Genomic DNA, 12,086 nt, shown 5'->3' with positions numbered 1-12,086 from the left:
CAAAACACTGCTCAAAAAAAAAATATTTCATTTATTTGAAATGCTGTGGTCAAGGATAAACCTGCTCATCATCACATGCTCATCATAAGCTCATCAAACAAATTACACAAAAGAGGAAATACCTGTTCTCTGTAAAAGCACTTGACTTTTAAAATCCTCCTTTTATGTACAAAATCCTTTTGACAATGACAAACACACCCCCTTCCTCTGGGGCAAAACAATTGGACATGATAAAAGTCCACTGGCACAAGGCAACTACTTCTAAAGACAGGCGGTGCACTCCCAAAACGGGTTAATTACAGCAACTGGAAAACTCATTAAGATAATCACGGTCTCAATGGAAACTGGAAACTCACACTGTCATGTTTGTAATGAGATCAGCAGAAAGTTACCTCATTAAAAAAAAAAAAAAAAAAACGGGATTGTTATAAGACCAAAGATGTGAACACGTATATGCCACTTATGTTAATTAAAGGCAATTTCAAATTCTTTCACCAGATAAAAGCTTTGAGGGCAGCCAAAAGTGATTATTAGCAGTGCTACGTTAATGTGCATGTAGGCACAAACGGGGGGCCGTGTATCAAATCCGACTGAGAATCCTTCCTAAACAGCGCTCCTGAACAACACATGTACGTGCCGCAACCGTCTAGGTAGGAAGCGCGTTGTGATTTGAGACGCAGCCAGGGAACACGCTCAATGAGAGCAGTGTAAACCTCACTCACACCTAGCTCTGCATTTTCCACAGTCGCGTGCGTGCGGTTGTTGGCCTCTAACAGATGAATAGATCTCTTATTTCAGCTGCGTGCAAAAACGTGGCAGCGTGTGCGCACAAGTAACAGTATTTTAGCTCAATCTTGCAACATTTTACCGTGGTAAAGACAGCTTTAGCCAAAATGTAATAGTTACTATGCATACTGTTTTAAAGTCTTAATGGATTATGTAAAAAAATAACGTTGTATTACAGTTTGTATTAGACTTTAAAATATTTTTTAAGCCTCATTAAAAAGAAGTAAAATCATCTTTTAAATTATACTGAACTAATCAATACCGTTACTACGTTGGATGAAACCATGGTTGCCACGGTAAATTTCCGAAAGCTCAACAATGCACGAAGGAAAGCTCAAGGTTTGTTTTATAACATGTTTTAATATACGTTCTATAACGCAACAAAACATATCTGGTTCATCATAAAATGAAACACCCACAATTATAAAGAGAGCTGTATTGAACACACTTTCGAGCCCCGTTGAAAGGGTTTAATAGATTGACTTGTTGCTGTCTCACTCGATGCCTTAAGAAAATCTTTTTTAATTCTGTACAACTTACCCGCTATCTGCCTCTGTTTCGCCTTCCTCCGCAGTAAAGTCAGAGCTCTGTATGTAGATTCTCTGAACTGTGAAGTTAGAGATCGCGCTTGTTGGACATTGCAGCTTTTATCCATGTCCAAACTCCTTCGCCAACTCTCTCCTGACTTCTGAACTCAACTTTTAACCCTGGACCTTTTCTTTGTGAGACTCTTCTCGATGCGCACGAAGTCTTAGTCCTGTGACGAAGCAGTGGTTATTCATGCTGCTTCGTCAATAGATGTTAACGTTATCGTTTCATTTCTTTGAAATACCCTTCTTAAATTAAAAGGACTTTCCGTGGACGCTACCCTGTAACCATTCAAACCGCTAAGCATCACGGGACATGAAGTCTCTTCACGTGTGCGTCTTTTGACTGTAGTAGTTTCCGTAATGACGCCTAGGGGACTTTTTTTAAACAGTGCCCAGCTGTTTAAACGGTTTATTGCAATGCTATGCATAATGTTTAAAATAGTTTTTATGTTTAGTCATAAGAACGCGCTTTAAATACATGCAGGTCATGTCCAATACTTTAACACTTTAATTTTGTAATTTACATAACAAACATATGCCCGTAACAAGACTTAATCAGAATGTTTTAAAATACAAAATATAACATTTTCTGAATATCAAGAGACCCCAAATCTTATCTTAAAAAGTCTCCAAATCTGATATTTGACACAATAATAATGATCATTTAAAATTTACATTTTTTTAAAAGTCTTTTCTTTCTAATTATTTTATATAATATGTGTCTTGTTTTCCTCATGTCCTTGTTGAAATGGGTAAGCCTGATGACTAGAAGCTCCTGATGCTGCTGCCATTGTGGACTGATACTTCCCAGACTTTGATCTGATTGAAACTGTAAATTTACAAAGTAAATATCACACACTTGTGGCACAGTGCTTGACCAATCTAAGTGACTAAATAGATATTTAATCTGAAGTTAAATCAGAGTCACTGCTGGGGTCTCTTTTTAAGGTTTGTTCACATGCCAGAGAACAGTGATAAGATGAAGCAATCAAACTGAGTGAATAACCATTAAGAGACCCTGACAGATCAAGCTATCACCCATGTGGCCTAAAGACTGCTTGTCTCTGCATAGAATTTACACCAAAACCAACCACACACATAAGTCTGTTTGCTGAGCTTGCTCATTTGCATAGTTTATGGGGACTGTTGCAAACTAGGATGAGCTGCAAACATTCTAATTAGAATCAAATAAACCAAACCTATAAAGTCTGAAAGAAACTGAGAACGGTGTGCCTAAAATATGCTCCCCAAAGGGACTTAATCATATTTGTTATTTTAAAACTAGAACAAGACATCTCGTCTTATTCTAATGTTCCTGCAAAGATCAGTAGTTAATCATCCGCATAAAACATACAAATACAAAATAAAAGCTATGCACTCTACTTTTTATTTGTGCTTGTTTTATACTATGCACTTTCTGGGAGTGGCTCCTAAAATGGCACACATGAGGAACCCCTGTGCCTCACAGCCTGTGGTGAATAATTACACATTAGATATCTACCATGCCATCTGAGGTGGGTTAAAAATAGTATGATCTACTTTCTGTGTCACGTGACCCAGCGACTGGAGACTACCACGACTTTCCTAAAATGCAACCGTGTGACAACTACAGTAGATCACTGCACGGAGAGGGCAGAGGTCAGGGAGTTCTAGAACAGCTCAAACTGCAGATCAGGAAACATCAACAATGTAGCATCGGAGTGTAAAACAGACCCATGGGATATACATGGTTAACATGCATAGTATGATTCCATTTTGTTGTTTAAGGCTGAATTGTGTCCACTGCCTGCAATTTAGACTCGCAGTCTTTTTCATGGTGCTCTAGCAGCTACCATGGCGATATTGTTAGTGGAAAAGCCATTAAGTTGGAATGGAATCTCACATCCTTACCTGAGCGCTGGACACGACAGCAGGTCAGCTTCTGAAACATCAGGAAAAAATATCATATTTTGTGTAATTTAAGAACAGAATCTTGTGTATGCTTTTCTCTTGGCGCTCTCCCTTGTGCTTCAGCATCACCTTGATAAAATATACCCTTAATAACAAGAATACTTGAAGTACAATTCTTGGGCTATATAAGGTTTTCTTCAGATTAAATTCAATGTCAAACAGCTTACATGGCTTAGACATGTAGCCTGCATGGGGTCAGAAAGATAAAGAATACTTCTATTCAGCAAGGACGCAATAAATGAACCAAGTATGACAAAGAAGACCTTTATAACGTTACAAAAGATTTTTTTTAAATCAAAGCTGTTCTTTTGAGCTTTCTTTTTTTTTTTGAGATTCTGGGAGAAAATGTATTACTGTTTCCACAAAATAAGCATGACGACTGTTTTCAAGCTTTTCCCTTACAGGAATAAATGCCATTTTAAAATGATTTTAAAATCAAAAACATTTATTGCAATTAATATTTCCCAAATCAAATAACTTTTTGTCTTGGTGAACATTACAGGCTTACAGTATTTACTGAAGTTTGTTGAATGTGTGTATGGGTGTGTGTAATTTCAGTTAAACAGACATTCCACTGTATCCTAAGTCAGCAACGGAAAAAAACTAAATATATCAGGATCTCTCACTAAGGAACGTTGTGATGTCATAAGGCTTGCAGTGTAGCCTATTGGCTGAGCAATGTGGAAAGGGTGAATGGGTGCTTTTAAAAAGGCGTTGCCGTGGTAACAGAGTTTTGGCCGACTCTCACCTCACTATGGGCAGCCAGTGACTGAGTCCAGTTCAGCAAATGATCATTTCCTTCACCCACTGCACCACCCAAAACACTTGCACATGCACACAAAGTGCCTTCTAACAACTATTCACAAGTATATTCTACAAATCATTCCTTTAAACAAAACATCATGGTTAAGATATTCATATCCCACGGCATTCAAAGAAAACCATATCCAAGAGCATCCAAAAACATGGTAACACCATGGTAACCTTTGGTACTGTTTCTAAGTGTTCATAGCCTATAACCACAGAGGTTAAGAGCAGAAGTTTCACTGTCACCTGATCGTGACAGCTGTCAATCAAAGCATTAAAATCTATACGTGTTTTGTGTCTCTCTCTGTCTTACCTTAGCCTGGATGATAAGGGCTCTTAGGCAGTTGACAAAAGCCATGTTCACAGGTACCCGCACTGAGGGTCAGGTTCAAAAGGTCGAGGCTGAACAGTCATGAAGGTTGCTGTGAGTCTGAGCAGATTAACGGCTCTCTGAGAGTCTGATGGTCCGGAGTTCGGCGGCTTGAAGAAGCAGATAGGGAGGGGCCACAAGGCCATATTTCAGCTGGCCAAGAGGAAAGATTCTCTGCATACCACTGTAGCAAGCGCTAAATGCTAACACACAGCAGGAAAAGCATAGAAGCTCAGGCGGATCTGCTATCGGCGCACCATAACAAACGTTGTAGGGGTCACCCCGCTGTTCAAATTCAAACTTTGTAATATTTTCTTTCTTCAGTGAAATACAAAGCCAGAATGAGCTACTCTTATTTTACACCATTCTAATTCATCAATAGGTTAAAAAGACGGGGGTGGGAAATAGCCTGGTGGTAACATGAATACAAAACTACCTTAACTAATGCCAAAAAATCGTGACGCTTTTAGATATAACATTTATTTGAACTCAACTCTGTTTCTGACTATTATATCAGAACCATATGTAGTGTTTGTATTTAGTTATCAGTAGCTCTCTTGAGAAGTCGCACCCACTCTTGTTATGTACCAAAGACACTGAAAACAAAAACTTACAGTGTTTTCACTCTCCCACTCCAGCATGCCAGAGATCACACACACACAGGCCTACACACACCAGAATGTGTCCCTGATTCCCATGAGCACCTCCGTCAGCAGTTTTTCTCATTTAAAAAAGCTGTATTTGTGGAAGTTCTGCTTTTCATAATTCTACATTCAACTCATTTGCAGTCATTTGGATATATTCTCTATTTATCACGACAGACAAGGCGAGTGGAATAAATTACACGAACAACCTCCCTTTAGCAACCTGGTGTTAAACTGCTTTCCTCAAATGTTAAGCTCTGAGTGGAGATTAAACCAGACACCTCAATATTAAAGTTTTATCAGTGCGTGCAGTCAATTTGATTACCAATTATAGCAGTAAGGACATTAAATCGTTAATTTTTTGAGTCATGCAGGCACTCTCACTGACAAAAACATCATTTACACACAAAGTCCTAGATGATTCTTAATTATAATTGATTTCACTTGTAAGTGCTACCCTGCAATATTCCATCAAACATAACAATCATCAACAAAACAATTCTGTCATCGTCATCATCATTTGTGGTTGTCTGTCAAACCTAAACACAGAGAGAAGAGTCCGTAATGACCTGTCAATCGACATTCCTCAACCTTCTTTACATTATCTGATTTATTCCAGCTCAGTCAGGAGAAAATGACAAATCAAAATTTCTGCCAGTGCAGACTACAATATATGTCCTTCATTATTTCAAAAACCCTCAAAATTACTTCCTGAATGAGTTTTTTAAGGTAATTTCATTCAAAAGCTCACAATGGAATATTTTTTAATAAAACAATAATGATTCTCTTTTTCACGTCACACCCTTTTTTTTCTAAAACATTCCTGGTAACGGTTAGGTTCTAAAAAGATGAAGTTCAATCAGTTCCACTATAGTAAAAAAAAAAAAAATGACAGTAACTGAACAAAGTAAAGTGAGGATATGCAAACACGCTTTAAAAGACATGAATTAACGGAAAGGCCTTGCATTTAGAATAGTTTCCTCAATGGCTCTGCCTGCGAAAAACAGCTGAAACAACATATGAAATTTGAACTAAACTGTGGTAAACATAATGTATTATACTAAATGCAAAGTACATGAATGGTATACGCGCTCATAACAAACCACCAACATTTCTGATGCAGTTTTTGCTATAACCAGTTTCGCTCTAAATGGAAAAGATTTTGCAAACACTTAAGCCAGTTTCATCCTTCCAGGGATATAAACATGTAATTTTTGGTTCCATCTTTTCAGAGAAAATTTTTATTGCAAGCAGATGCGGCTGCAAAGGTATCTTAGACAGGAGCTGTTACCAGGACCTGTTTATGAATTGCGCTTCATGTCTCTAGCAGAGAGGCATTGAAGGTTTGAAAGAGCAATCTGCTCACTCATCTCTCAAGAATGTCATTTAAACCGAAAGCAGAAAACAGGATTCTAGGCGTCAGTATCTACATCAAATACTGAAATGAAGAAAACAAATGTTCCTTTGACATTCAGGTCACAACTGCTACTTCCTCAGAGACGGGCTCTTTCTCTGATGTTCATGCGATGTTATCTCCAAAGAGGACAGATTCCAAGTTGAGAAATTCTAACGCTTTACTGTGCAGTCTTATGTACTTTTCTACGTGGGCAGGACTGGCTCAAGACAGCAGCACCAGCATGGAGTTTTGTTAAGATTGCCATGTTCCTTTACCTTGCATTCATTAAGTTTTACACGCTACACAACCAATACAGAAACGTAACCTGACTGACGGTAAAAATTTGGATGCTAGTTTTCACTGCTTGCACTGGTTATGAACTGCAGTTTCGTTTCAGAACTCAACCTTGCCTGACGTAGGATTGCTTAACAAGATATATCTGCGAGATGCATCTTGGCATAAATATGTCCTCGCATTGTGTTGAATTTCTCTTAAAAAGCCAGATATATCCCTTCTAAATTAAAAAAGAAGAAGAAGAAGATGAAAATCACTTGAAAATGCTATAAAATACCATTTATTTTCTAAATGGTCAGCGTCTGGGGTTTTTAAAGACCAATTTTACCTTCCTGCTCTGTTACCACAGAATCCCTGCAAATGCTGTAGAATGACAAAATAGTGAAAATGTGTCATGTGCTCTGGGACACACCTCATGTCACTGACAACAAGTGTCAGGAAAGACTATAAATATTTGATACCTTTTAAATTGTTCCTTGGCAGAATTAAATTTTGCCTGTACTTTCTATGGCCAAAAAAAGGAAATATCCCAAAGTTAATAATAATCATCATTAAATAGGTCTGTGCACAGATTATTCCCCTTTAATTACAGGGCCAATATAATTTAAAAAATGAAAACACAGAAGTAATGTAGCAATTATGGTTTGCGATTACTGGGGTTCAAGCTAGAGAGTATAGAAAATTGTACTGCAGTGTTTTGTTGTTGTTGTTAAAATTGAGCAAAATAACAGAACTAGTCTGCAAAGGTAGGTTAATAAACATAATCTTGAAGAATTAATTAACAACTTGACTGACAGTAGGAAATATGTCATATGATGTAAATATTGTGTTTATGATTGCACTGGTGTAAAACGTATTAGCGTCACCTAGTGGCCGTTTTCTTTTAAAATTCTCATGGACCATGATTCAAACAGGCCCATCGAGTTTTGTTTCCAATCAGTCTCTGTTAACCTTGTCTAATAGATTCTCATAATTCATTGGCCAATGGTGGCCGTGTTTTTTGAGATACACAATTGCCACCATAGACTTGTGGCACATTTTTATTTGACCAAAGATTGAGCTCTGACACAAGTGTACCAAGTTTGGTGAAGATGTCTCATTTTATTCAAGAGTAATAGTCTTTTTAGTAAAATGGACATAAATGGCTATAGCTCTTTCGAATGTTTTGACGTCCCTTTGTAACCATAAAAAAAGTAAAAGAATTTTTGATAAGTATTGATAAGCACTCTCCAGAGAAGTCGTCAGCATTGGTTTGCTTCCAATTTGCTGGTTTGCTCGCAAAAGTAGTTTTTTTTAATCCACAATATTCGAAAATATCATCCCTCCAAGTTTCAGGTCTCCATGATTTGGTTTAGTCTGCCCAATCAGTTTTAGAAGGATAATGCTGTTCCTTGTCCATTCTGACAATTAAAAACCCAAAGAAAGAGATCAAATAGATCATAACCATCTTAAATGATTAATTTGTCATAAATTCATAATTTGGTTAAACAATTTTGGTGCTGACTGTTTGAATAGTATTGATTCCCATAGTATAATACAAACGCATCTGTTGTTTGCTGACTTTGAGAAGAAGCCCAGCACAGAAATCTAGCAAATGAGGTTTGATTCTGATAGATTGTTCTGATAGAGCCATATGGGAGTCCTAGCGGTGCTACTTCTGTTTTTGATAATAGGTGAAAAGCATCTTCGGGTCAGATGAGCCTTAGTGCATCAGCATAAACGAAAATGTTAAAATCTTAGAAGTTTAGACAGAAGGAAAGGCTATAAAGTCTGGAGTCTGAAAGTGCTGTAATGATCACGTTAGAGATTTGGAGCAGCTGCTCTGAATGATCTTTCATAGATGAAAGTGACCTTTCTCCTCTGCCCCAGCAGTGAACTTTCTTATTGCTGTTATTAATGTAATAAAACATGCCTCTCTCTCTTACACACACATATATATTTTTTTGCAATAATGTTTTTGTGGCATTTTTATTTGTATAGTATAGTATACAGTGGACAGGAAGAACAGGGGAGAGAAACAAAAAAGTACTAGGACTCGAACTCGGGTTACACAAAGCACAACCATGAGGTTATCGGCTCCAGCAGAACGCTTTTCCAGAGGTTTTAGAGCATGCCAATACGGTAAAGCTCAGGTATCTGGGACAAAAACGAGGCTGAGCCCCCTGTGCTGGGCATGAACCTTGGAATAAGATTGCTCTAGTAGACTCCAGCACTTTAGCATCTCATCATGCCCTTAGGTGACCTGTGAGAAGGGATTTTTTTTCTCTGTGCCATAATCTCTGGTTGGCCAGAAACAGTACTCCGGCCAGCATTCACAAAGCTCCGGGGCGCCTCTACACCAGCCTAGAGTTCAACCACAGACAGTCTGGACTGTGATCATTCATTCTGACAGGCTGCAGCTGCTGCTCTGATAATGACACACACAAAGCATGATAATACAGAGTCATAACAAAGCTCAGAATTCTTTATTTGTCTCTTTTTATGTATATATATGAATACATGTCAGGTTTGAGGTCTATAGGATTTTTTTAATGTAAAAGAATTTGAATTCAGTTTGAAAAAAATCACTATGCTCACCAAGGCTGCTCTCATTTGATCAAAAATAAAGGAAAAGGACTATTAAGGAAAAAAAATACATAGCTGTTTTCTATTTAAATGTAGTTTATTCCATTTGAAAATAAAGTTGAATTTCAAACACAAACCAACAATCTCGTGAGTCACATGATTTCTCAGAAATCATCTGATTTGGTGCTCAAAAAAGGATTTTATTTCTTTATTATTATTACTATTATTCACAGCAGACTACTGGGTCTCAATGGCTGGATGTCTAAGTGGTGTCCTCAGAATAATATATATTTCATAGACATTTGGATGCTTTCTGGGGCAGACCTGACCTGTTGAAAAGAGATGGTCTTAATCCCTCCTGGACTGGTGCCATTCTTCTCTCTAGAAATATGGCATATAGTCTTGGAGCTCACATTTGGCTAACTAGGGCCCAAGTCAGGAAGCAGACAGACTGGCTAAACCGACCGTCTGCTAGCCGCCTCACGTCACAGAAGGCAGTTAATTCTCAGCACATAGAGACTCTTTCACCTATAGACACACTATGTCTGTTCCACAGATTAGAATATGCAGAAAACGTCCAAACGAAATTAAAAGCAAGCAAAACTGTTTATAACACAGAGAAGCAAATGATAAAACTTGGCTTGCTGAATATCAGATCCCTTTAATCAATGATCAGAACCTAGATCTGGTCTGTTTGACAGAAATCTGGCTATAACCAGATGTATGCATTACTTTAAATTACAGATATAAAAATGTGTCATTTTGAGGAGTACAATTTATAGCAATATTCTCAGTACTTCTCAGAAGAAAGGCTTTACGTATAACTCTGCATATTACATTATCTAGAGAAACACGTGCTAGTGATAAATCCCATGTCATGTTTATACTGGCTACTGTATAAAGGCCACCAGGGCACTTTAGATACTGTTGCTCCTTTACACTTAAGAAAGATGAAAGAAAACAATCTGACTCCATGGTATAATTAGCACACTCACACCCTAAAGAGAGCAGCCCGAAAAATGGAGCGCAGCTGGAGAAAAACAAAACTAGAAGTATTTCGTATAGCCTGGCGGGAAAGTATCCTATCGTACAAAAAAAACATTAAAAAGTGCTAGACTACTTTTCGTCTCTTTTAGAAGAAAACAAGCACAATGACTATTCAATGCAATGACTAAATTAACGGAAAAATAAAGCGTCAACAGGTGCTAACATTTCCCAAGAGTACAACAGTAATGACTTCATGAAGTACTTTACTTGCAAGATTAATACTATCAGAGATACAATTGTAACTATACAGCCGTCAGCTACAGTATCACATTAGATAGTACTCTATAGATCCCCTGAGGAAAAATTCCACTCATTCTCTATTATAGGAGAGGAATAATTGTACAAACTTGGTAAATCATCTAAGCAAGCAATATGTATATTAGACCCTATTCCATCTAAACTGTTAAAAGAGCTGCTTTCAGAAGATATAGAAGCTATTATGACCATTATTAATTAATCATTGTCATTAGGATATGTCCCAAAAACTTCAGATTGGCTGTAGTTAAGCCTCTCATTAAGAAACCACATCTTGACCACATTTCGATCTCAAATCTCCCTTATCTCCCCCATGAGTAGTATCCTCACAAATATATTCTTTCTTAGAAAAAAAATGGTATCTGCAAGGATTTTCAATCAGGATTCAGACCATACCACAGTACTGGGATTGCTCTCATTAGAGTTACAAATGACCTGCTTCTGTCATCTGATAGTGGTTGTATCACCTTATTAGTGCTATTAGATCTTAGCGCAGTGTTCGACACTATTGATCACAACATTCTCTTGAATAGACTAGAAAACTATTTTGGCGTTAGTGGAAGCGCCTTAGCATTTATTTATATTATATTTATCTGACCGCTAGCAGTTTGTAGCCCTAAATGAGGAGGTATCGTATCGTTCACAAGTGAAATATGGAGTACCTCAAGGCTTAGTACTAGGGCTATTACTTTTTACACTTTACATGTTACCTCTGGGAGATATTGTCAGGAGACACTGTGTTTGCTATGCTGATACTGTATATTTCTTGCCAGTATTGAGAAACTAACAGAATGCATAGTCGATATAAAAAACTGGATAATGAGTTACTTCTTAATGCTAAATTCGGAAAAAGCGCAGGTGCTAATTATTAAGCATGTAATGATCTAGAACACTGTCTAACTCTTGAAGGCTGCTCTGTTAATTCTTCTTCATCAGTTAGGAACCTAGGTGTGCTGTTTGACAGCAATCTTTCCTTTGAAAACCATGCTTCTAGCATCTGTAAAAGTATGTTTTTCCATCTCAAAAAATGTCCAAATTACGAGCCATGCTTTCAACTTCAAATGCAGAAATGCTAATTCATGCGTTTATGATCTCAAGGTTAGATTATTTTAATGCCTTATTGGGTGGTTGTTCTGCAAGCTTGATAAACAAACTTCAGCTGGTCCTTACTTGAACTAATCTCTCTTATCTACCATGAGTAGTATCCTCACAACTATATTCAAAAAAATGGTATCTGCAAGGATTTTCATTCAGGATTCAGACCATACCACAGTACTGGGATTGCTCTCATTAGAGTTACAAATGACCTGCTTCTATCATCTGATAGTGGTTGTATCACCTTATTAGTGCTATTAGATCTTAGCGCAGTGTTCGACACTATC

General features: G+C 37.5%; 1 protein-coding gene across 3 annotated transcripts in view; it reads right to left on the bottom strand.

The window, feature by feature from the left end:
• The window catches only part of stard8 (StAR-related lipid transfer (START) domain containing 8), a 41,137-nt gene extending 36,549 nt beyond the window's left edge, over window positions 1-4,588 (bottom strand). The window contains exons 1-2 of one of the 3 annotated variants that reach the window (XM_043239729.1): window positions 4,447-4,588; window positions 3,267-3,297 (exon numbers count right to left, since the gene is read on the bottom strand). In XM_043239729.1, coding sequence (XP_043095664.1) covers window positions 3,267-3,297; window positions 4,447-4,491 — 76 coding nt within the window. In that variant the 5' untranslated portion in view covers window positions 4,492-4,588. Of the gene's footprint in view, window positions 1-1,326; window positions 1,670-3,266; window positions 3,298-4,446 lie in introns of those variants that run through there. The other 2 variants (XM_043239728.1, XM_043239727.1) reach the window with 2 other exon arrangements.
• Between the last annotated feature and the right edge of the window lie 7,498 nt (window positions 4,589-12,086).

This window comes from Puntigrus tetrazona, chromosome 5 (genome assembly GCF_018831695.1).
Source record: "Puntigrus tetrazona isolate hp1 chromosome 5, ASM1883169v1, whole genome shotgun sequence".
NCBI lineage: Eukaryota > Metazoa > Chordata > Actinopteri > Cypriniformes > Cyprinidae > Puntigrus > Puntigrus tetrazona.
The sequence above is the reverse complement of the archived record's forward strand: the minus strand, read 5'-3'. Positions and strand labels throughout refer to the sequence as shown.